Source organism: Pelophylax lessonae (genome assembly GCF_965119305.1).
Source record: "Pelophylax lessonae genome assembly, chromosome: 2".
Classification (NCBI taxonomy): domain Eukaryota; kingdom Metazoa; phylum Chordata; class Amphibia; order Anura; family Ranidae; genus Pelophylax; species Pelophylax lessonae.
The window spans coordinates 694610570-694634843 of NC_138769.1; the positions used below are offsets into that span (position 1 = coordinate 694610570).

Sequence of the window (24274 nt, forward strand, 5' to 3'; positions counted from 1 at the left end):
GTTTTTGCAGTGCTAGTGTAAAGTTCCAATCTATAATAGAGGGAAGCGCACGCAGACCTTGGGCAATATCGCTTTATTAGGGGAACAAACAGTACGATTAAAATGCACTCACATTTTCATCCTTGTTAGACAAGCATATCAGCATGATAGCAGAAGCTCCTCCCGTCCCTCCAGGCAGTTACACTCCGGTCTCTTGCAGCTGCCGCCATGGCCCCGCTCTCCCTTACTTCCTGCTCCACTACGTGTCTGTACTAGTGCGCCTGTGCACCAGTCCGTTATGTTGCACTGCTACACGAATGAGTCACAGCCTCAGCCGAAGCTACAAGGTGCGCAGGCGCACTAGTACAGACACGTAGTGAAGCCGGAAGCAGGAAGTAAGGGAGAGGGGGGCCATAGCGGCGCCAGCTGCAAGAGACCGGAGTGTAACTGCCTGGAGGGACGGGAGGAGCAAGGAGCTTCTGCTATCATGCTGATATGCTTGTCTAACAAGGATGAAAATGTGAGTGCATTTTAATCGTACTGTTTGTTCCCCTAATAAAGCGATATTGCCCAAGGTCTGCGCGCGCTTCCCTCTATTATAGATTGGAACTTGACTTTTATCCGCCCCCCAGTTGAGTGTGAGAGGAGCTGCAGAAGACCAGGACATACCGGCTTTAAAGCATACTACAAGTAGGAAGTGGACACATGATCAGCGCCATAGGCTGGTGAAGTATATGCCCATGTATGTGTTGTCATCCAGCACATGCAGGGGTTGTTCTTATTGAGTGCTAGTGTAAAGGAGGCCTAAAAGAGACCCTGAGTGATATAAGAAATTGCCAGGTAGTTTCACTCTCTGACATCTACCAAAAACTACCTATATGGGTGGAATAATCCTTTATAAGCATTACAAAAAGTATGAAAATTCCTATACAAAAGCCCCTACAAAAGTTTAACTGTGAGTGTATTAAAAAAAAAGTAGACAAAAGACATTTATTCTTTTCCAAGAGTAAAAAAAAAAAGAAAAAAATAGTAAAATGTTACTATATCCATGAGAGGTGAAACTTTTAACGACAAGGTTTTTAGTGAGTTTTCCTGGACTGAAGGAAACCCTATAGGCTATGTAAAAAGGTTCAGGCACGCTACAGGTCTCTCTGCAATCAGAAATCTTAATCCATCACAGCTGCTCCTAGTTACACAAAGAGCCACAGACTTTAGCAGGAATTTTACAGCCACTCTCCTGGCCCTAGACATTGCTCCCCTGTTTCCAAGCTTTCCTGATATTGATTATTTGGGGGTTTGAGAAATGCCAATCAATCAGCTGATGTCATGCTTTCTGGGTAAAAGAACATAAAGGAGGAAGTTGGTGAATGACACCGTATTGAGTTTCACTTAGTCCAGAGTTTGTTGTACTGTGAAACTAAGAAAACAGATGTGTCTTGTTCTGCTGCAGCCGCAGCGATTCAACGTAGAATAGTGCAACACTCCAGTATCTGTTGCCTGGTCTGGAAGACTCATTAAAGGACAGCCTCAGACAAGACAGAAAGAAAAAACACACCAGTAAGTTTGCATAATAGCTATGTTCCACTTGTTAGTTCTTTGTTTTGAAAGGGAGCTCCAGAAGTTCTTGTATGGATTCCGAGAAAGATTCTTTATGCCAAGTCTATACCAAATCATTAAAGGCAGGGACCATATATACAGTCCAACAAATAAAGAATTTAGCAGCATACAACAACTAAAAACAATTAAAGCATTTGCAAATAATTGCCATTTACAATGTGTTTGAACAGGCAAGAATTCGATTTTCAAATATTCTGGCTGCAGATAAAGGTATATTTTCTAATAAAACATGGAAAATCTGCCTTTCAGCAAACTTATTCAACAAAACAAAAACAACCAGCTCCAAACCTTAACAATTCCGCCACCATGTTTCACAGTTGGTATGGCTTTCCTCTACTGAAAAGCAGTCTTTGTTTTGAACCAAATATCTCTATCTTTTATTCACTAGTCTACAGCATATTGTTCCAGAAGGTCTGGATTGTGCCTTTGCTCTTTTTTGAGAGGAAAGGCTTTTTTTTTACCAGGCAACACCTCCCATGCATGTTGAAGTGGAACTTTAGTCAGAAAATTAAAAAGGGATTGTAAAGCTAATTGAAAAAAAAAAACAAACATGTCTATACTTACTTGCTCTGTGCAATGGAATTTCACAGAGCGGCCACGAATCTCCTCTTTTCAGGTCCCCTGCTGGCGCTCCTGGCCTCTCTTCTCTGTCCAGTGCCCCCATGGAAAGCGGCTTCCCATAAGGGGAATCGTGCGTGCTTGCACCCAAGCCCCACTGCTGCATCCATTGACATAGACAGTGGGTCTGGGCCCCGCCTCCTGCTCCCTCATCACTGGCTTTGATTGACAGCACTGGGAGGCAATGGCTCCCGGTGCCCTAGCAAAGCCAGCGAGGCCTGGAAGTGAGGGGAGAGAAGAGCTACAGATGTGCATGACGCTGGTTGGAATGAGGGCTTAGGTAAATAAAAGGGTGGGGTGAGGGGGGATGCAGACAGCTAAACATATTTTACCTTAATGCAAGGAATGCTAGATACACTTTAGGCTGGCTCCTTTTGCATGTATAGCTATGCAAAACATAAAAAAAAGTGTCTATACTGTTTAAAATCCAATAATACACTGTGTCTCAGCCTGCTCTGCATTTTTAGGTATTGCTGAATTTGTAGAGGCCAATCTGCTGACAGCCTTAAAGCAGAATTAAACTCTCCTAGCCAAGGAAGCTGCTTCAGTTTGATCTGAAACTGCCATGGTGCTGCACATGTGATCAGTTATGACACCAGCCATTAGACGTTGGACGGTTTGACGGTTTGGTTGAGGACACAAATGTGACAGTTAGAAATGCCAGCATTCCAGGAATGTAACCGTTTTTGGAAAACTTTAGGGACCACAAAGGGCTTGTAAAACCTTGTAAGACCTTGTAAATTTGTCAAAATAGGTAGAATAAGGAAACACTTTGGCCGTACGACACGGCTTGTGTGTACCAAAGGGGACAGCCACGTCAGCAGCTGTCTCAGCTACCCTCTCCATTTTTAAAGTCTCACGCACTGAGGTAATAATTGCGTCCACTTCTCATGTGCTGCTGCAGCCATGGAGGAGTCACCCTCACTATCAGACGGATCAGGGAGCGTGTCGTCAAGTCCTACCGGACGGGACACGTCCACGGCAGGAGAGCTAGATTAAGGATCCAGACAGACGAAGTAAGGGAGGGTGGGGGTGCTTCCTGCTAGCCTTACACCCAAACGCCACCTCCACCCGGGAAACAGAGGACTATAAGACCAGCATCAGTGCATCATGGCTTGCAATCAGTGTTTCAAATAATCCCATAAGACTAAGTTCAGGGCTCTTTGAGTTTCTTACACCATACTTGTCAAATGTTGTCTTTTTTTGACCCGAAGGGCCTTCAACTGTCGTCACAAGGTTGGAAACACACAGTTGTCTAAAATGTAATGTCCCCATACTGTATAGTATATGTGACAATCACTTCACTCCCCTTTTTTTGTCTATTTCTTCTCTCTTGTCCTTGAATTTGCCTCCATTTATCCATTCACTTGAATCCTCCAATCTCTTCATAATTAATTTGCACTTTGAGCACAACTGATTTGGTTATTAATGTCACCACCTATTGGCTGGACAGGTCTTATTTATTTTACATTCATGTAGAAGAATTTCATAATTACATAAGAATGACATTTCTTTAGCACTATCAACACATATACTGTATGTTGAATAATTAAGTGATTAAGGCACCCATATGGAGCCATGGAATTCCATCCACAATAATTTATTTTACTTTTGTGTAGATTTGGAAGAGTTATATCTGCTGTCGTATTTTTATTTCTGTTTGTGATCAATGGGACAAGAAGTGATGTGCAATCTACACCGGAATTATAAATAAAAAAAGAACCGCAAAGTTCTAGCATTTCCACATCCTCCTTTTTTATTGTCATTGTATCCTTGTGTCAAAGGTTTTCCTTTAGCCAACACTGTCACTTATACGTTAGGAAATATATAATCCATAACATTCCGACAAAGGTTTTTTTTTCTTTCCCTTTCCCACCCTATCTAAAAATAGAGAATTTTTTTTTAAATAGAGTTACACTTTAACCACTTGCCGACCGCCGCAGTAAATAGACTATTTACTGCGGCGGTCAGCCCCTCACAGGCAAATCGACGTAGTACTACGTCGCTAGCCTGTGAGGGTCTCGGGAGCGAACGCGCGCCGCCGGAGGCGCGCTCCCGCTCCTGCGCGGTCACGGACCCCCCGTGTGTGACGGGAGGACCCGATCATCCGCCGGTCACTCGCGATCGTCGGTGGAGAGGGAGAAAGGCAGACAGCTGATGTAAACAAGCCGCCTGTCATTCTCTCCTGTGTAGGAATAGTGATCATACGGTTCTACTATGTAGGACCGTTGATCACTGTTCCTACACCTCAAGCCAAAGCCAATCACAGTTAGAATCACGCCCCTAGGGACACACACCACCCCTCCCTCTCAAAAAAAGTTAACCCCTTCACTGCCAGTGTAATTTTACAGTAACAGTGCATATATATAGCACTGATTACTGTAGTAATGTCACTGGTAACCCCAAAAGTGTCAAAAATTTCAGTCAAGGGTCCGATCTGACCGCCGCAATGTCGCAGTACCGCAAAAAAAAAATCGCAGATCGCCGTCATTACGCGTTAAAAAAAGAAAAACAACAAAAATTACAAAAATCTTTCCCTTGGTTAGTAAAGGCGATAACTTTTGCGCAAACCAACCAATCAAAATACGCTTTTTGCGATTTTTTTTTTACCAAACATATGTAGCATAAAACAAATTGGCCGAAAATGTTAAAAAATTTTGATTTTTACATTTTTTTGGGGGGGAATTTCATATAAAAAAAATTTGAAAAATATTGTTATTTTTGCAAAATTGACGCTCTTTTTTTGTTTATAGCGCATGATCAAAAAAATCGCACAGGTGATCAAATACCACCAAAAGAAAGCTCTGTTTGTGGGAAAAAAGGACGTCAAATTCGTTTAGGTACAGCGTCGCACGGCCGCACAATTGTCCGTTAAAGTCACGCAGTAAAAAATCGCAAAAAAAACCCTGGTCAGGAAGGGGGTAAAATCTTCCGGGGCTTAAGTGGTTAAAAGTTATATAGTATTTGGCTGGAGGTCCATTGTGGCAGAAACACAATGTGCAAGTGACGTCTATCATCTATAGCACACATTAGTCAGTTCGCCATTTCAGGTCCTTCCGGTAACTGTTTGTCTTATTGTTTGTCGGATTGTTACATTTCTGCTGTTTCTCCCGATCTTGTCTCTTGTGTGTGAACTGTAACCTAACATCTTTGTAATTGATTGTTATGACTCGGAAGAGTCTGCTCAGCATAATTCTCAGATGTGTTTGGCCGCATTGAGAAACACGCCAGTCAGTGTTGAAATACTGAGACATAGACCCACTCACACTGTCTCCTTACTGGAAGATCACATGCGTCTGTAAATACTAAAATACGCCATTTACAGCTAGATTACACACAGGGAGTCACAAATAGAAATCTATTTTACCTGGGTAGATTTTAGGATGATGTAGATCTAACAAAGTGTTGATCAGGGATTTAGAGAATGTTAGATCTCAGGGGAAAAAGTATTAGTATACAGGATTTATATAGCATCAGCAGTTTGCACAGCGCTTTACAATCTAAACAGAGACAGTAAAGTTACAATACAATAAAATACAAGAGGGTAAAGGCCCGTACACACTTGACGGAAATCGGACGAAATATCATCCGATTTTTCTCTCTCATGCTCAGCGGTTATAACCGTTTTTAGTCGACAGTGCATAAATGTTCACGAAATTTCTCGTCCGATTTTTTATTTTTTGGACATTTGTTCCTAGATTTCCGGGTTGTCAGCAACTTCAGATCATGCGCGGTCTTTCGTATCCTATTTTTCACGGACGTACTGCATACACATTAAACGAAAATCGGTAGTCTGGGGACGGACGATAAACATTTTGGAGTTCGTCCCTCCGTTTTTTTTCGTTAAAAATGTCGGCATCGGCTGCTGAATGTTGTGTACACACTAGGCGAAAATCGGACGATTTTACCTCGGACGGGAATTTTCGGCAGATTTTCTACTAGTGTGTACTAGGGCTGAACGATAGTCGATGTGATATCGACTATCGTTCTGCGGGCGTGGGCGATATTCATATCGCCGAAGACACGATATTTAGCACAGGGAGAAGTCGGGACTCGGGGGAGGAGGAGGACTCACAGCGTTGGCAGCCGACACATTCGTTTTGCTTTCGGCTGTGATCGGAACTCCAGCCCGATGCAATCCAGCCCTCCCCGCTCTGCCTCTAGTCTCCAGCCGACCATTACTCCGCCCTGCTCCACCCATTGTCTCTCCTGGCTGCATCGGGGGCACGCACGGGGGCGGGATCAGGCTGTAATGTTTTGTAAAAGGATTCAATGGAGACACAATGGGCGGAGCAGGGCAAGGTAATGGTCGGCTGGAGACTAGAGGCAGAGCTGGGAGGGCTGGATTGCATCGGGCTGGAGGGGGCGGAGTTCCGATCACAGCCAAAAGCAAGGGGAAACCGATATCGACACAACACCGGATCTCGGTCCAGGGGGGGCGGTCGGGTGTGTGTGTTCCCCGGCTACACTCCGGGCACAGCACCATCACCAGGTGAGATCGGGGGAGGGATGGAGGTGATCAGCTGACACCGGGCACACCGCACACACATCGCTTCCTTCCAGCTGTGCAGTGTCATGTAAGATAAGCGCTGATTGGCTGAAGTAGCATCTTCCTCAGTGTGGCCTGTCTCCTCCCCTGTGATATGTGTCTCCCAGTGATAGCACGTGACTGTGGAGAAATATTGCGATATAGATCATTGAAAACCAAATATCGCAATGTACTTTTTTCCCCAATATCGTGCAGCCATAGTGTGTACCCCACTTTAGTAGGGTCCTGTTTATAAGAGCTTACAATCTAATAGAACTAATGTTTCAGAATGAAGTTTTCTGAAGAATGAGGAAGTATTATAGGTCAGCAGCCAGGGTGTCCACTCAGTTTCAACTGCAACAACTGTGCATTCAAGATCTTTGTTTTCTGCTGAATACTGCAACAATTTTAAGTGTGTGGGTGTCTGCAGACAAGGCTGACTGGCTGCTATCAGGGAGAAGCAGCGATCACAACTAGCCCAGATGAGGAATGTTTGCTCCCAAGTAACCTGGCACTGGCTTTCTGCTGTGTCACCTCTCCCCTTACCATTCCCCTATATATGTAATGTCGGTAGAGCTGGCAGACAGAAAATCTTACCATGAGGATGGAAGGACTGAACCCGCACAAACAATGGCCCATTCCTATTTCTGGATGATTACAGAACTGTGTCGACACTCCTAGTTTGTATTTGCACCTCATACCATGCAGAGTTTATAGTGACTTGGGAAGGTGTTACTAGTTATCTGAACAAGCAAACATTGTCTCATGCCCTTTGGGATATTTTAACCACTTCAGCCCCAGAAGATTTTACCCTCCTTCCTGACCAGGCCCTATTTTGCGATTCGGCACTGCGTTATTTTCATGGACAACTGTGCGGTTGTGCGACGCTGTACCCAAATAAAATTGATGTCCTTTTTTCCCCCACAAATAGAGCTTTCTTTTGGTGGTATTTGATAACCTGTGCGATTTTTATTTTTTGCGCTATAAACAAATAAAGGGCAACAATTTTGAAAAAAAATATATATATATTTTTCACATTCTGCTATACAACATTCTCAAAAAAAAAATTTAAAAAAAATCTAATTTTTTTAACATTTTAGGCCAATATGTTTTCTGCTACATATTATTGGTAAAAAAAAAAAAAAAAAAAAAAAAAAAAAATCGCAAAAAGCGTATTTTGATTGGTTTGCGCAAAAGTTATCGCTTCTACTAACTACGGGAAAGATTTATGTCATTTATATTGTTTTTTTTTTTTTACTAGCAATGGCGGCAATCTGTGATTTTTCTGCGGGACTGCAACATTGCGGCGGACAGATCAGACCCCTGACTGACATTTTTGACACTTTTGGGGGGGGACCAGTGACATTACTACAGTAATCAGTGCTAAAAATATGCACTGTTACTGTAATAATGACATTGGCAGGGAAGGGGTTAACATTATAGGTGATCAAGGGGTAAAAAATGGATTTTTGTAAAATCTTACCGTAAAATCCTTTTCTCTTAGCTCATCGACAGACGTAGTCCTCGGTGATACACCACCTTCGGGTTATGTTACCTCCGCAGGAGCAGGACTAGACAGGAAATTAAAAAGCTCTGGCCACACCCTAGGGGCAGTCCCAGAGGGTATATCCTCTCTCTCTCTGCCTCAGCAAATCAGTTATGTGAAAAAGCAGTGCTTAGAGAATTTAACCCAACCCAACTCCAAAACAGAGGGGCGGGGACTACGTCTGTCGATGAGCTAAGAGAAAAGGATTTTACGGTAAGATTTTACAAAAATCCATTTTTCTCTAGCGCTCATCGACAGACGTAGTCCTCGGTGATACACCACCTTCGGGACGTCCCAGAGCAGTATCACAACTGAGGGGTGGGAAAATGGAAATCAAATCCCAATCTAGAAGGCCCAACCGGTGCCAACTAGAAGTTTACAATGCTCATCCTTAATGATGAGACTCAACAAAAAAATTTTCAAACAGAAAAAAACCCTCGAGGTAGACCACCGGTCTCCTCAAATTGCGGCCTGCAAAACCTTGCGGCCAAATGAGGCATCCGCCGATGCCGTCACATCAATTTTATAGAATTTTGTAAAGGTATGTACCGACGACCAGGTGGCCGCCTTACATACCTGGACCACTGACGCCTGATGGCGAAAGGCCCAGGAAGTACTGAGCGCTCGAGTGGAGTGCGCCCTAACAGGGAACGGAGGACTCTGACCCTTAATAGAATAAGTCTGTACCACCGTTTGTCTAATCCATTTGGCAATGGTTGCGGCAGATGCAGGCAAACCCTTTCTGGGGCCATCCGTGATCACAAAAAGTGAATCCGTCTTACGGAATGATTCCGTAGCTTTCAGGTATACCCTGATTGCCCGAACCACATCTAAGGAATGCAACGCATGTTCCCGATGATGCTTGGGCTGAGGACACAAGGAAGGTAGTACAATATCTTCATTCAGATGAAAATCTGAAACCACCTTAGGAAGAAAAGATGGCTTAGGATGAAGTACTACCTTATCCCTATGAATCACTAGGTATGGGGACTGGCATGATAATGCAGCCAGTTCTGACACCCTGCGAGCAGAAGTAATAGCCACCAAGAAGGCCACCTTCTGGGATAAAGTAAGCAAGGGAATCTCCCTGATGTTTTCAAAAGGAGGTTTCTGTAGAACCGACAAAACCAAATTAAGATCCCAGGGCGGTAAGGGCGCGCGGACTGGAGGAGCCAGGTGCCGCACCCCCTGGATGAAATTCCGCACCAAGGATTTGGTAGCTAACGGCTTCTGAAAGAAGATTGCTAATGCTGAAACTTGACCCTTGATGGTGCTCAAGGCTAGCTTCTGCTCAACCCCTTGTTGCAAAAAGGCCAATATTCGAGACACCGAATAGGTACGTGGAGGAAATCCTAAAGATTCGCACCACGCAATATAAGTCTTCCATGTGTGATAATAGACTTTGCTGGAAGTCGCTTTCCTTGCTTTAATAAGGGTAGGAATGACAGAAGTAGACAAACCTCTGTCCTTCAGTACTTGGGTCTCAATGGCCAGGCCATTAAAACCAGCGACTGTAAAGCACGAAGGTAACTTGGTCCTAGAGACCACAGACACTCCCTGAGACGAAGTTCCCACGGAACGTCTGCGACTAGCATGTCCAAGTCGGCCAGGCCGGCTTGAGGAGGCCAGCCTAGAATTTCTAGGACCACTGGCGCTGATTGGATCTGAACCAGGCGTCCCTAGAGCTATCTGGCCCCGACCATCCGAGAAAGTCTGGTCGTTTTCTGTTCCCACACATTTATCAGATACCTGATAGTTATCAGGAAGGGTGATCTTTTCTGGTTGAACCTCAGGGACCGAAGTCACCCGACTAGAGGCTACTTGGCCTATCTGGTCAACCAGATCCGATTCCTGTGAGGTATCGGGACTAATCTTAGGAAAGGGTAAAGGAAAAGATCTATTCAGGGAACGGTAACTACCGCTTCCTGTGGTACTTAAATGTTGGAAGGGAAGAATCGCACCGGTAGTAGTGGTTGATGCTCGATCTGATGTCCTGAATACCGGTGAAAACGTCCCCCCACCCTGAAACCGGGTGGGGGCGCACCTTCAGGCTGTGTACTCCTTTGCTTCGGGTTTGGCTGGGTTGGTCCTCTGCTTGTCCGACCAGCCCTTCTTGAATCCTCCTGGAGGAGTCTTGCCTTTCCCGCTAGTACCAGCCGGGCGCCCTTTATGGGCGGTAAAGAAAGGTCCTCGCTTGTTGCGAGGTCCCTTAGCTTTTGCAGCCTGTGGCAAGAAAGTGCTCTTGCCCCCAGTGGCATCCTTAATGATTTCATCTAGGTTGGCCCCAAATAGACGATTCCCCTGAAAAGGGAGATTGGTCAAGGTCTTCTTGGAACCTAGGTCAGCTGACCAGCATTTTAACCACAGCACACGTCTGAGGATTACTGCTAACTTAGATGCATGCCCTAATAAGGGAGTTGTGTCCAAGGCTGCGTCACAGATAAACCGTAGCCCTTGTATGATCTGTTCCATCAAATCAGATGTCTCCTGGGGAATATCTTTTCCCCTAAGATCTTGGCGTACCATTTCCGCCCATTCCGTAAGTGTCTGGGAAACTAGACCAATAACAATTACTGGTCTAAAAGCTGACCCTATCAGAGAAAAGATAGTGCGGGACTCTGCTTCTATCTTTCGATCCACCGGATCCTTAAAGGACGAAGTGTCCTCCACTGGAATAACCGTGGCTTTATTCAGCCTGGAAATAGGCGGATCCACGACTGGTGGTACCGTCCATTTCTTAATGATGGATTCCTCAACGGATAGCGTCTAGCAATACGCTTGGAAATAGTAAAGGTACGTTTAGAATGCTCCCATTCTTCTTTAATCTGATTACCAAAACATTTAGGTACCGGAAAAGCCTTCGCCATCTTGATGGGCTTATTAGTACCGAAAGGCCTCTCTGTTTCAGTTGCCTCTGCCGGTAAAGCCTCAAGTTTTAAGGTTTCTTGCACTGCCACAACTAGTGCGTCCACCAATGCTTCTTCCTGAATTATAGCAGGAGAAGAAGCGTCCTCCTCACTGTCTGAGGGGGCTTTACCTGGGATAACAGCCCTTGCAGAGGAACCTGCAACTGCCGTGACCATCTCTGAATCTGAGTCAGAGGTGTCAGATGGTATAGGGGTAGGCGGGGGTCGCTTCCTTGACCCCCGTCCCTGACAGGCCGCCTCCACCCGAGCCACCATAGACTCCAAAATTGCTGTAAATGATTCTATACTCTGTGCACCGGCGGGTCCCGAGGCCCCCTCGAGGGAAACAGGTGGGGGAATATGTGTGGCAGGGTCCATGATAACTCCAGTTACTTCCTGGATAATATAAATCAAAAGAAAAAAACTTTTTTTTTTTTTTTTTTTTTCTGACCCCCAGCGCCACAAAAAGCCCCTTAGTGTTACCTGCTAGGGATCCCTATCGATCGAGAGAGAGAGAGAGAGATAGACCCCCAGGCTCACCACTTGATGCTCAGAGTTAAACTGCAACAGCTTACAGCGCTGTCCTGACAAACAGGAAGTCTTTTGGCTGGCTGCCCAGGAAGAAGGGAGGCGGCTCCGCCCCTCTGCACGCCTTCCGGCGCCTCCCCCAAGCTCCACGAGGTGTAGGATCACCTCAAACATGGCCGCCCCCATGCTGGAGACACGAGGCTACGCCAAAATGGCGGCTCGTGCGATCCAGCAAAAAAAATGGCGGCGGCCTGTGCTGACTAGCGGTGTGCTGCAGGGCACACAACACTCTCTCTGCATGGGGATATGGCGTGGTTGGCGGTACCGGCCCTGGCGGACCGCATGGCCGTTCGGGAGGCCTGCTAATAGCTGGAGATCTGATTTGGAAGGCAGTCTACATGTCCGTGGCTTCTGACTGGTAGGTAGCTTATACTTAACCCATAAGATTCCCAGAATGCCACAGATTACATCTTTAAAACATGTATACAATAGATTGTTAGCTCCCAAACCAAGCCTCCTGGCTTTTGCACACATAAAATCACACTCAAAGTAGGAGGATTTGTGACATGTTATAGGATAGAAAGGACTCTTTCTTACCATACAGAGAGGGGCCCGCGTTCACCACAAACCCCGTCAGGGAAAAAGGGGGAACATACTACTCACCATACCGGAACCAGGCGGGCACCAACTCCTGACAGTACCCCTCTCCACCGGGGCGGGAGGGCTGTCGACCGATACGGACGCCGTGACTCATGGTCTTTGGCGTTTCAGCGAGACGTTTAACTCGCGGGTTCAGTCCTTTTAATGGGACTTTGTCGCGGCCGACTCAGCGTGGAGCTATGGCCTGCACGCGCTCGTAGGCTGAACTGGGGTGACCACCGGATCTCAACATCCAGCCCGTCGCCCAGTTCAGCTTTCTTGCTTGAAGATCTCACAGGAACACTGGAGAAAAAAAAAAAAGCTGTCTAAAAATCCTTTTAGAAAAAAATTCTTGCCAGGACCTAAGATCCCAGCAAGGTATCTAGGTCCTTACTCCTAACTAGACAGAAAATAACTGATTTGCTGAGGCAGAGAGAGAGAGGATATACCCTCTGGGACTGCCCCTAGGGTGTGGCCAGAGCTTTTTAATTTCCTGTCTAGTCCTGCTCCTGCGGAGGTAACATAACCCGAAGGTGGTGTATCACCGAGGACTACGTCTGTCGATGAGCGCTAGAGAAATGTAAGCCTAGGGGAGTGATCCTAACTGTGGGGGGGCGTGGCTTCTGAAATGACCAAAGAGACATGTGATCCTATATAGAAGGATCACAGGGGCTCTATGATCATTGCAGGGAGAAGAACGGTCAGCTGTGTTCTTCTCTCTCAGCGGGGAAAGATCGCGGGTGTCAGGCGGCAATCAGAGCCACCTGCCCGCTGCATCAGCTTCCTCGCCTCCGGAGAGCGAGCGCCGTACATGTACGGCAATTTGCCTGGGAGCGGCTGCCTGCTGCAGTACATCTGTGGCGGGCGGTCGTAAAGTGGTTAAAGTGAGCATGTGCTTTGCCTAAGCAAAGTAAAGCAAAAGGCTTCTTTTAACGCAGACCTCCATAGATGAATATATCTACTCTGAAGATACATCACTCCAATGCCCTCTATTTATCTCCTGGGAGAGAAGGGAAAACCCTGTATAAAGGTACAAGTCGATGGAGTCCAAGAAAGTATGATTTGCTGTAAACCTGAAAGGTATGATTTGCTGAGTCCTAAAAGGTAGAAGTCGCTGGAGTCCTTGCTTAAAGTGGAACTTTATTAGTCAGAAAATTGAAGTCCTGATTGATCACTTCAGGTTGGCCCCTTTTGAAGTAATATGTTAAACTTTAAAAATAAGTGCCTATACTGTTTAAAAACAAGTAATACACTGTCTCACCCTGTTCTGCACATGCTCAGTTGCTTTCCATTCTTGACACTGTGCCTAAAATCAGAGCCACTAGAGGCCGATCAGCTGACAGCTTTAAGATTTACTGCTGCTGAAGGGGGAGGAAAGCAACAAGTAGTAGGCAGACTGTGGTTAGGGAACACAAATTAGGGAGGGAGAAAAGAAAAACAGGAGAGGTGACAGGACAAAGTCTGCTGCCAGGGAGACACAAAGCAAAACTTACAAAGACAGTGTCTTATCTTATCTCCCTGATATTCTCTCCTTTCTCCCTCATGGGTAGCCTGTGAACTTCAGCACTGTACAGTCGGGCATAGATGGATCAAATCTCAACCGGTTCAGCAGGGACTGGCTGAAATTCGATTGATCAATCGACTGATTCAGTGCAACGAGCCTGTCGGATTGTCTGCATGCAATTACTGCCAGCGGCTATTGCCGCCAACAGTGTTTATGGATTTTTACCGGCAGGGAAGGCTCCCTGCCGACTAAACACAATAGCGTTGTGGGAAAGATTCCCCCATCAACAGTGTTGATAGGGGAATCAAGCAATTTTCTTTCCTGAAGAAATAAAATTGCATTATCTTTGGCTTGCTTAACCGGTTGCCGACCGACGCAAGTACATATACTGCGGCGGTCAGCCCCGGCCAGGCAAAGTGACGTATCGGTACGTCGCTAGCCTGTGAGCCAATAGGGGGCGAGCCCGCCCCCGCTCGTTCAAGGACACCTCCGCGCGAGTGACCGGCAGACCCGATGTCCGCCGGTCACTCGCGATCGTCCGCTGTGAAGGGAGAAATGCAGGCGGCTAATGTAAACAAAGCCGCCTGTCATTCTTCCCTGTGTAACAGCAGAGATCATACGGTCCTGCTATATAGGACCGTAGATCTCTGCTGTTACATGTAAAGTCACATCCCTGCACAGTTAGAAACACACCCCTACGGACACACTTAACCCCCCCTTCCCCAATAAAGTTAACCCCTTCCCTGCCAGTGTCATTTTTACAGTAACAGTGCATATGTATAGCACTGATTACTGTAGTAATGACACTGGTAACCCCAAAAGTGTCAAAAATGTCAGTCAAGGGTCCGATCTGTCCGCCACAATGTCGCAGTCCCGCAAAAAAAAGAAATCGCAGATCGCCGCCATTACTCGTTAAAAAAAAAAAAAAAACAACAAAAATGATAAAAATCTTTCCCTTAGTTAGTAAACGCAATAACTTTTGCGCAAACCAATCAAAATACGCTTATTGAGATTTTTTTTACCAAACATATGTAGCATACAACAAAATGAACAAAAATGTTAAAAAAATTTAGATTTTTACATTTTTTTGGGGAATTTCGTATAAAAAAAATGTGAAAAATATTGTTATTTTTGCAAAATTGTCACTCTTTTTTTGTTTACAGCGCATGATCAAAAAAATTGCAGAGGTGATCAAATACCACTAAAAGAAAGCTCTGTTTGTGGGGAAAAAAGGACGTCAAATTCATTTAGGTACAGCGTCACACGACTGCGCAATTGTCCGTTAAATTCACGCAGTGCCGAATTGCAAAATAGGGCCTGGTCAGGAAGGGGGTAAAATCTTTCGGGGCTTAAGCAGTTAAAGCTTCTGCCAGCCTTTCTCTTTATCTGAGCCTGATACAATTAAGGCGGGCAATGTACATATTTTAAATTGAAAAAAGTGGCAAATAGTTTTTGAGACCAAGGAGAGGGGGAGAGTTTCCAATAAGGAAGGTTCTGCTCTGGGCCTCAACAAAATGGCAGCCTCAAACAAGAAAAAACAGGAGCAACGCTGGGGGCAATTTTCAGCACACACCAATTTTGGTAGCATAATTATCAATGTGAAATGTATGTTCTTTTGTTAAAGAACATTAATTCTTATCAAACGGTTATGGGTAGAGTTCAGTTTTAAGAAGTGGTGTGGACTGGCCTTGGTCTATCATATGAAGATGAAGAGTGTTTTCTTCAGCTCCTTATAAATGGAGCAGCAGGAGGGTAAACAAAAGGTAAGTATATGCTGCTGGGAAGGAGGGGTAAAGCTAGGTAAAAGTTTGCTTTACGTTGGCCCAAAAAACTATTGCACATTTAGTTGTGGAAAATGTATACATTTTATGGGCACTTATCACAGTGCATAAAAAACCATGTGGTGTGTTGCTGTGCCATCTATTATAAATGGCACCCTGACAAACCTAAGCATTGCAGGCAGTAGGGTGGCTTCTCTGTGCCTACTGCCCTCCTTATAAATGTCAATAAAAAGAATGGGGGTAGGAGGTAAAATCTGATTCTTTCTTTCTTAATCCATCTCTGCCTGAGCTGCTGCAATGATCCATAGCCTCCGATTACCCTTCAGGTAAATGCTGACAGATCACAAACATTAACATGCTTCTATCAACATCAGCCTTCTCCTTGGTATGAAGGCACCCTTACAGCAACAGGGCAAAAATGTACATACTGACCTTAGTATACAGAAGAAGGCAATGTATAGGCTCCCGTTGGCGGTTAAAAAAGACGTGGAGCGCAGGAGTTCAGGTAGTAATCTGTGCATGTAGTAATCAAGTTTTCTCCTCCGCAGAAGTGCGGCTGCCTGAAATATAAGACAAAAGGGTATTAGGAGGACTAGACATGGAAGAAAAAGAACACAAATTCTACCAGGATCCTTATAACATTTTCTAAAAAATATAAAAAAACAAAAGTGAGAGAGTTAGGGCTCTTTCACACGGGCGATCCGATCAGATCCGCCTGTCAGTTTTTTAGGTAGATCTGATCGGATCCTCCATGCAGCTCTATGGGGCAGCGGATGTCAGCGGAGACACCTTCGCTGACACCCGCTGCCATCCGCATCCGATCCTGTGCGTGAAATCTGGACGGATGGAAACCCTATTTTTCCATCCGTTCAGTAATCGGATCGGATCTGATGAGAGCGGACAAGCGGTCCGCTCTCATCCGATCCCCCATAGAGGGCAGCGGGGGCTGAGACACCTCCCTCTCCGCTCTGCAAGCGGAGACGGAGCTGTCATCCGCCGGCTCAGCGGGGATCGCGGATCGATCCCCGCTGAGCAACACGGATCCGCCTACGGAGGCGGACCGTGTGAAAGAGCCCTTACAGCATTTATAAAACTATAGCTGTTCAAATGTTTTGAGGCTGCCAAGCCTCTTTCTCAAGCCAAAAACTTTTGATTTGAGAAAGAGGCGTGGGTGGCCTCAAAACATGTAGCCCCGCCCCTAACGTCACTTCCTGTATGTTCTGCATCCCAAAGGAGTTTGGCGACCATCATTTTGGTTTCTGCTTCCTCCATCACAGCTGGGTTTTGGGCCCTACAAGGCTGCATGTTTTACAGAAGAGACCCCATGCTCCACATGCCAGAGACAGCTGCTAACCAAAGGTGATATAAAAAAAGCACCATTTCTTATGCACCATGTGAGTTGCTAATTTCCAAGCTCCTAATACTGACTGTACATTACTGAACTCAGTCTGTTGCGTTCTGGTGTGTCTTCTTGGCTCTACAGGTTACCCACCATCCCACCTAGAATGTTCGTTTGTACCAAGGTGTCTTACTCGGCTGAAGACTACCACCAGAGGCTTTTTTTTTTTTTCAAATATTAAATTTTATTGAAACGATCAAAGAGGAGTAACAACAGGGTACATATAAAACAACCACAGTAAACAATCCTCCAGTAAGGTAAGGCAAAATGTTAAGAAGGCAAAACCATCATAAAGGTAAAGGCACCCGTTATGCAAAGAAAAAACATCGAAGATAGGCCCCACCGAGGTGGGAAAAGATCTTAAGACCCTAAATTAGACAATACAGCCAAGGACATTCTATTCAAGAGTAAACTAGGTTGTAAACAAGTGGTGGAACATGGGGAGGAAAACCTCCCCATTAAGTGCATACAGAATGTTACTTGGCATCATGGGAGACATAACAGGGGGCAGAAAGACAGGATAGCACCATAGCGAGAAGAGAGGAAGAAGGAAAAAAAAAAAAGGGGGAGATAAGAAAAGATGAGAAAGAAGGGAGGACAGGGGGGGAGGAGGGGAAGGGGCAGGAGTAGGGGGATGCCGCGCCGGGCCAGGCCACCCATCTAAGGCGGATATCTCAGCGGAGCTAGGGGCACATCAGCGCCTTCTCCCTATCAGAGATGAGAAACATATTCCAGTATCCCCATTTGTTTTTGTTTCTGTCTCGTTTGGGGAGCGCTGTGAGGGTCAGGTCCTCCATCTTGTTTATATCCTCCAAACTGCTCATGCAATCTCTCATGGAGGGTGGTTGGGTAGTCTTCCAATAGAGTGGGTTGCAAGACCTCGCCGCGGACAGCACATGGGGCACAATAGATTTCGTATATTTCCTCATCGGAATACTCGATAATTGCAAGATAAAGAAGGCCGGGGTGTCAGGGATGGCATGATCTGTGAGGTCCCCCACCAGAGGCTTTTACCTGTTTGAGTAAGTTGCCAATTGTCTTTCACTCTAATATGATTTATTTTGCACTTACTACACGCCCCCTCTCTCTATTTGTTCACCCAGAGACAGTTTAGTCTCTAAGAAGGTGATGCATCAACTGAGGCCAGCAAAAAGTCACCCCGGATATTCCAATTGAAATTATGGACTTTTTGTGCTGAATTCACATCATTAGTATACACAAACTACATTCATTGCGCCATATACCCTCCTTTTTTCAATCAAAGGAAATCTTAGCCAGAATGTTCTCCATATGAACGGTCATCTGTACTGAAGTCTCAGTTACTAAGCTCTTTGTTAGAAAGCACCGAGAATGGGGATGTTGTGCCCAAAAAAGGCAAGCAGAGAGCAAAGGAATGGTCACCATTGTAGAGAGCAAAGGAATGGTCACCATTGTAGAGAGCAAAGGAATGGTCACCATTGTAGAGAGCAAAGGAATGGTCACCATTGTAGAGAGCAAAGGAATGGTCACTATTGTATGGTCTGCTTTTCTTACAGTATCTGGGGGGGACGGCAACCTTGGTAGAGGCAGGATTCTTTCATTGCAGAGTTGCTGCCATGGTTACTTGTGATATGTTTTCTGATAGAACAGGCATGTCCAACCTGCGGCCCGGGGGCCACATGCGGCCCAGAACCCCGGGCAATGCGGCCCACTGCCCCCTGACAATTTTTTTTTTGCTAGGGAGGAAGGAAGTTGGGTTGGGGGCATGGCCACTGTGGCTTCCAACTAATGGTAGGCAGAGGCTGCCTCGGAGGGGAAGGGGGGGGGGGTGGAGGCGAGCATGTGCAATGTTTCTGACTCCTACCACCATGACCACTTCAAATCACTGAAGTGGTCATGGTGGTTGGAGTGTTCCTTTAATATCTCTCAGAAGAAGTAAACCTCTTTATACTGATTCCATCTCATTTGATCATCCTCTAGTTGTGCTAAATTAGTACGGGGGGTCTAGCGGTGCGGGAAGGGTGCGGCGGCATTTTATTACTTATATACCTTAACTATAGTATATATTTTATATGCGGCCCGAGAAAATTTCTCTACACTTAATGTAGCCCAGAGAAGCCAAAAGGTTGGACACCCATGTGATAGAAGATTCACACAATAAATAAAGCAGAAACAGGGATAAGTACGCACTGTAGCTTTCCCACCAGCAAGGAGAACAGTGAGCACCACAGTACAGACCTCAGCCAAATCTTGTGAAACTAGCAATCAGAGGCAGGAGTGTCTTACACTACAGAAAACAGCTATGAGACTTAAGCCCCGTACACACGATCAGATTATCGAACGATCTGTCGTCCGTTTTTTGTTGCATGCTAGTCTGATGTGGAAAGTGAAGAGGTTATTTTCATACGAATTTTCCCGTACGACAGAATTCAACTTCAGAAGAGATGTCATGTGTTGGATTGTTTTCTATGTGTTCTTTCGTCTCTGAGCATGCCTAGTCTTGCTCTTAAGATTTTTTTCAGACGAAAACTATACTAATTAAAACGAAAATCGGATGTTGTGTTGACGTATGATAAAAATGTTATAGCCTGCACATCCAGTTTTTGTCGTCCGAAAATCCGTAATCGGCTGTCGAAAGCACTATACAAACAATCCGAAAATCAGCAGATCGTTCGGACGAAATTTCCCTTCCGATTTTCGTATCGTGTGTATGGGCCTTAAAGCGGAGTTCCACCCAAAAGTGGAACTTCCGCTTTAGGTATTCGAACCCCCTGACATGCCACATTTGGCATGTCATTTTTTTGGGGGGGAGCGGGTACCTAGTTTTGACAGGTACCCGCTCCCACTTCCGCTCGGAGCGCCCTGAGCGGAAGTTCTCCTCTCCCCCTCCCTCCCTGCAATCTTCTGGGACATGACAGAGGTCAATCAAGACGCGCAGCACGACTCGCGCATGCGCAGTGGGTACCCGGCTGTGAAGCCGCAAACTGTCACAGCCGGGTGCCCACAGCAGTGATGCCGGCGCAGAGGGAGAGGATCGAGGCTTCTGGCGGCCGCATCGCTGGACCGTTGGACAGGTGAGTGAAATGGCTGGAACTCCGCTTTAAGTCTCTATGTATATGAAGTGCATGACTATTTTTCAGGAGAAATTCAGGACAAAGAGTATATTGTTCAGGGTATTGCTTAGCCACAATTAAAATGTTTATATGGTCCCTTGAACAGAGAAAATCACTTTTTGAGCTCAGATCACTTTAAATGTTTTAAACACACAAAACTCAATTTAGAAATTGACCATTGCAGCGTTGGTGTATTCACCGTTTCTGTCTGAAATACCAATTGTGTTTTCCCCCTAGCATTCAAACTTCTTTTCATTTAAAGAAAGTCACAGACCTGCGCCAGTGAAAGAGTCAAGTACATTTGATCTTATGAAAAAAGTATCAACTGTGGCTGTAGGTAGTCTTTTTAGGAGGTATGCAGGATAGTTCAATCCCTGGGGTTAGTGGAGATGGATGGTGGAGGTGGCTGCAGGCTTCATACAGAGCTAGAGGGACTCTGCAACAGACAAAAAGGGGTAGAAGAAAAGCAGCACCACCTCAGTGTAGATTAAAAGGTTATTCATTACATAAAAACAATGTAGTAACTCACACAGAGGAAATAGTTGATCAGCAAATGGTGATGGTTCATCTGCAACACTGTAGGGATGTTAGGGAAGTACACTGTGGCAGCCATGGTCCTGGCTGTGCCGGTGGAGTCCGACACTTCCTATGTTTCTGGCAGCGTTCAGTATCCAGACTTACATCCAATAGTGGCAGGGGGGTTCTTTGCAATCATAAACCAATCTGTCCCTAAGGGCCCATATAGATGACAAAATGCAAGCCATGGGTGGCATTGCAAATACCACCGGGCTCAACAAAAGTTGATTAAAAAGTTGAACTGGGTGGAAATTTATCAGATCAATAGTTGTTTGGCAGCCACGAGTGCTGCAGATGCCTGAATACAATGGGGATATACACTGTTATCATGGATGAAAGAATCAATTGATTTTGTTCTCCCACTTCTGCAGGTGTAACGGCCAAAATTCAAGCTGGCTATACCTGCCTTAAATCTGTCCCCTGCAATTTATTCAGAACAATACAAGCTGCCTTTAGGGTCCTAGGTATAATCCTGTTACAAAGAAAGAACTAGAAAGGTGAGAAATATTTACTTTAAAATAAATTTCAGGTATGCTGTGTAAAACGGGAGCACAAATACTGTATATAGTGGGGGATTTACCGCATTTGGCTGAAAATGTGGAAGTGCACTTCCAACACTGTCAGCATATCTTTTACATGGCCACAAATGACATTGGTTTATAACTGTGCCTCTGTGTGTGTTTCCTAACAGACAATAATGATATTTTACTTGGGCTAGGACAATGAGAAACATGACAGTAATGGCCTTTTTCCATTGCTACGGACACAAACCAGCAACAGTGAATCTAGAAATATTTGTTCACTTCAAAAGAAACCCAAGCATTGAGCCGCAGCACTTGCTCGATTTAGTGAAGTGCTCCATTCACACATTCTATTAATACCTATCACTCCACTTTACAAGAAAGAGAATTTGGCTATGAGGTCACGGTTTGCTCAGGCCAGTCTCTCCTGGTGACATTTGTAACCTGCACAATCTTGTTCAGCAGGGGACAAAAACTCTTATCTCAACTGTCATACAATGTAACCTGGAGAGAACTAGAAAATTGTTAGCAATTAACACAGAAAAAATTTGATTTCTGACTTACCGTAAAATTCATTTCTCTGATGTTCACTGATGGACACAGCTCTTGATCTTCATAAACTATTGGGCTATACTGCCCCCTACAAGAGTAGGACAATAGGCAGAAAAAGAATCTGGCTATGCCTATGGGCAGTCCCAGGGGGTATACTCCCGCTCTCTGCTATAGCCATTCAATTTTGTTACACGCAGTGTCAGAAGACTTACAACTCCACAGAGGGGTGGGTGCTGTGTCCATCAATGAACATCAGAGAAATGAATTAATTGTACGGTAAGTCAAACATCCCCCATTTTCTCTTTCGTTCATTGCCGTACACAGCTCCTGATCTTCACGACCATTGGGACATCCCAAAGCAGTGTTAAACATGAGGGGTGGGAACAGCAAAAACATTCCCAAGGCTAAACAGTAGCCAACCAGGCACCAAGAGCTCAACCAAAGACAACTGGAACGCACCTGAAAAAAACAATACACCCTCAAAGAGGACCAGCAGCCTGCAAAACCTTGCGGCCAAAAGAAGCATCCTGCAGATGTCAACACATCCACTTTATAGTACTTTGTGAAAGTGTGCACTGATGACCAGATGGCTACCTTGCAAACCTGCATCACTGACCCCGGACGACAGAAGGCCCAAGAGGCACTAAGTGCCCGAGTAGCGTGCTCCTTGACAGGGAAAGAAGGAAACTGACCCCTAGTGGAATAGGCTTGAATCACCAACTGTCTGATCCATCTGGAAATGGACACAGGAAGCGGACAACCCTTTCAGAGGCCCATCCATTAGCACAAATAGTGAGTCTGACTTCCTAAAAGACTCCATAGCTGTCAGGAACACCCTAATTGCCCGAAACACATCCAAGGCATGCAAGGCAATGTCCTTCAGATATTTTGCCCTGTGAAACAGGGAAAGGAAACACAATGTCTTCATTCAAATGAAAATCAGAGACAACCTGTGGGAGGAACGACGGACAGGATAACGCCGCCAGTTTGGACAACCTGCACCCAGAGGTGATAGCCATCAAAAAAGCCACCTTTTGAGACAGTGTAAGCAAGGGAATCTCCCAAAGATTCTCAAAGGGAGGCTTCTAGAGGACCGAAAGCACCAAATCGAGGTCCGAAGGCGGCAACGGAGATCGCACTGGAGGAACCAAATGTGGGACCCCCTGAAGAAAGGTATGCACCAGGGAGAGTGTGGCCAAAGGGCCGTTAGAAGAAGATGGCAAAAGCCAACACCTGGCCCTTGACGGAACTCAAGGCAAATTTCTGTTCAACCCCTGTTGAAGGAAGGTCAAGTTCTGAGCCACCGACAAGGAGAGAGGATAAACCTCCAGAGACTCAACACTCTCACTCACGCAATGTACGTCTGCCAAGTACGATGGTAGATCTTCCTAGAAGTAGATTTCCTAGCTTTTAACAGTGTTGAAATTACCGACTCAGACAACCCTCTATTCATCAGCACCTGGCGTTACACAGCCAAGCCATCATAGCCAGCGACTGTAAAACAGGATGGAAGATTGGTCCTTAGCAGATCCTCCCTGAGAGGAAGCTTCCAAGGAACGTCTGCAACCAGCCACACCAAATCGGTGTACCAAGCCTGGCGAGGCCACACCGGAATTCCTTCTGCCTCGATCCTGCATAGAAGTCTTGGCACAAGCTTGAGAGGAGGGAAGGCATAAATCAGAGGATACTGACTCAACAGGGCCACCAGCACGCTTGCGGCGTCTGCCGGAGGATCCCTTGATCGAGCCACAAACCTCTGCACCTTTCTGTTGAGCTGAGACGCCAACAGATCCACCTCGAGGATGCCCCTTCAGAGACACTGTGCAAACATGAAACACCTCCGGATGAATGGATCACTCCCCTTGGTCCAATGCCTGCCAACTGTGGTAATCTGCCTGACATTTTTCCACCCTGGGACTGTGTACGGCGCAGAAGGCTGGAACGAACCGTTCTGCCCACCTTAGAACGCCGAATACCTCCAGAGCCACCAGGACACTTCTTGTGCCCCCCTTGGTGATTGACATAAGCCACGGCCGTGGCATTGTCAGATTGAATGCGCACTGGACATCCCTGAAGATAATCTGTTGAATGTTCCAGGCACAGTCTGATCGCTCAGAGTTCCAAGACATTGGTAGTCTGGACTCTTCCAGTGTCCAGATTCTCTGAGCAGAATTATTGCTGAGGACGCCTCCCCAGCCGGACAGGCTGGCATCCGTGGTGACCACTGCCCAATACAAGGGGAGGAAAGATTTATCCAGCCGAAGCGCCAGAGAGCGAAGCCACCATATCAGGGACTCTTTCGTTCCCCAGCTCAGCCGGATCGGAATTTTCAGAGACTGCGGAGTCTTGTCCCATTTGGCCAGAATCTCCCTTTGCAGGGACCTCTTATAGAACTGTGCAAACAGAACCGCCTCAAAAAGGTAGACACCATCAGAGTCAGACCCAGATAGTCCAGCTTTGTGGACGGAACCAGAGCAGACTTCTGAAA

General features: G+C 45.8%; 1 protein-coding gene across 1 annotated transcript in view; it reads right to left on the reverse strand.

Moving 5' to 3' along the window:
• TMEM135 (transmembrane protein 135) overlaps positions 1-24274 on the reverse strand; it is a 612430-nt gene that overhangs the window by 513813 nt on the left and 74343 nt on the right. The window contains exon 2 of the mRNA XM_082245904.1: positions 16079-16206. Within this exon, the coding sequence (XP_082102030.1) occupies positions 16079-16206 (128 nt within the window). The remainder of the gene's footprint in view (positions 1-16078; positions 16207-24274) is intronic.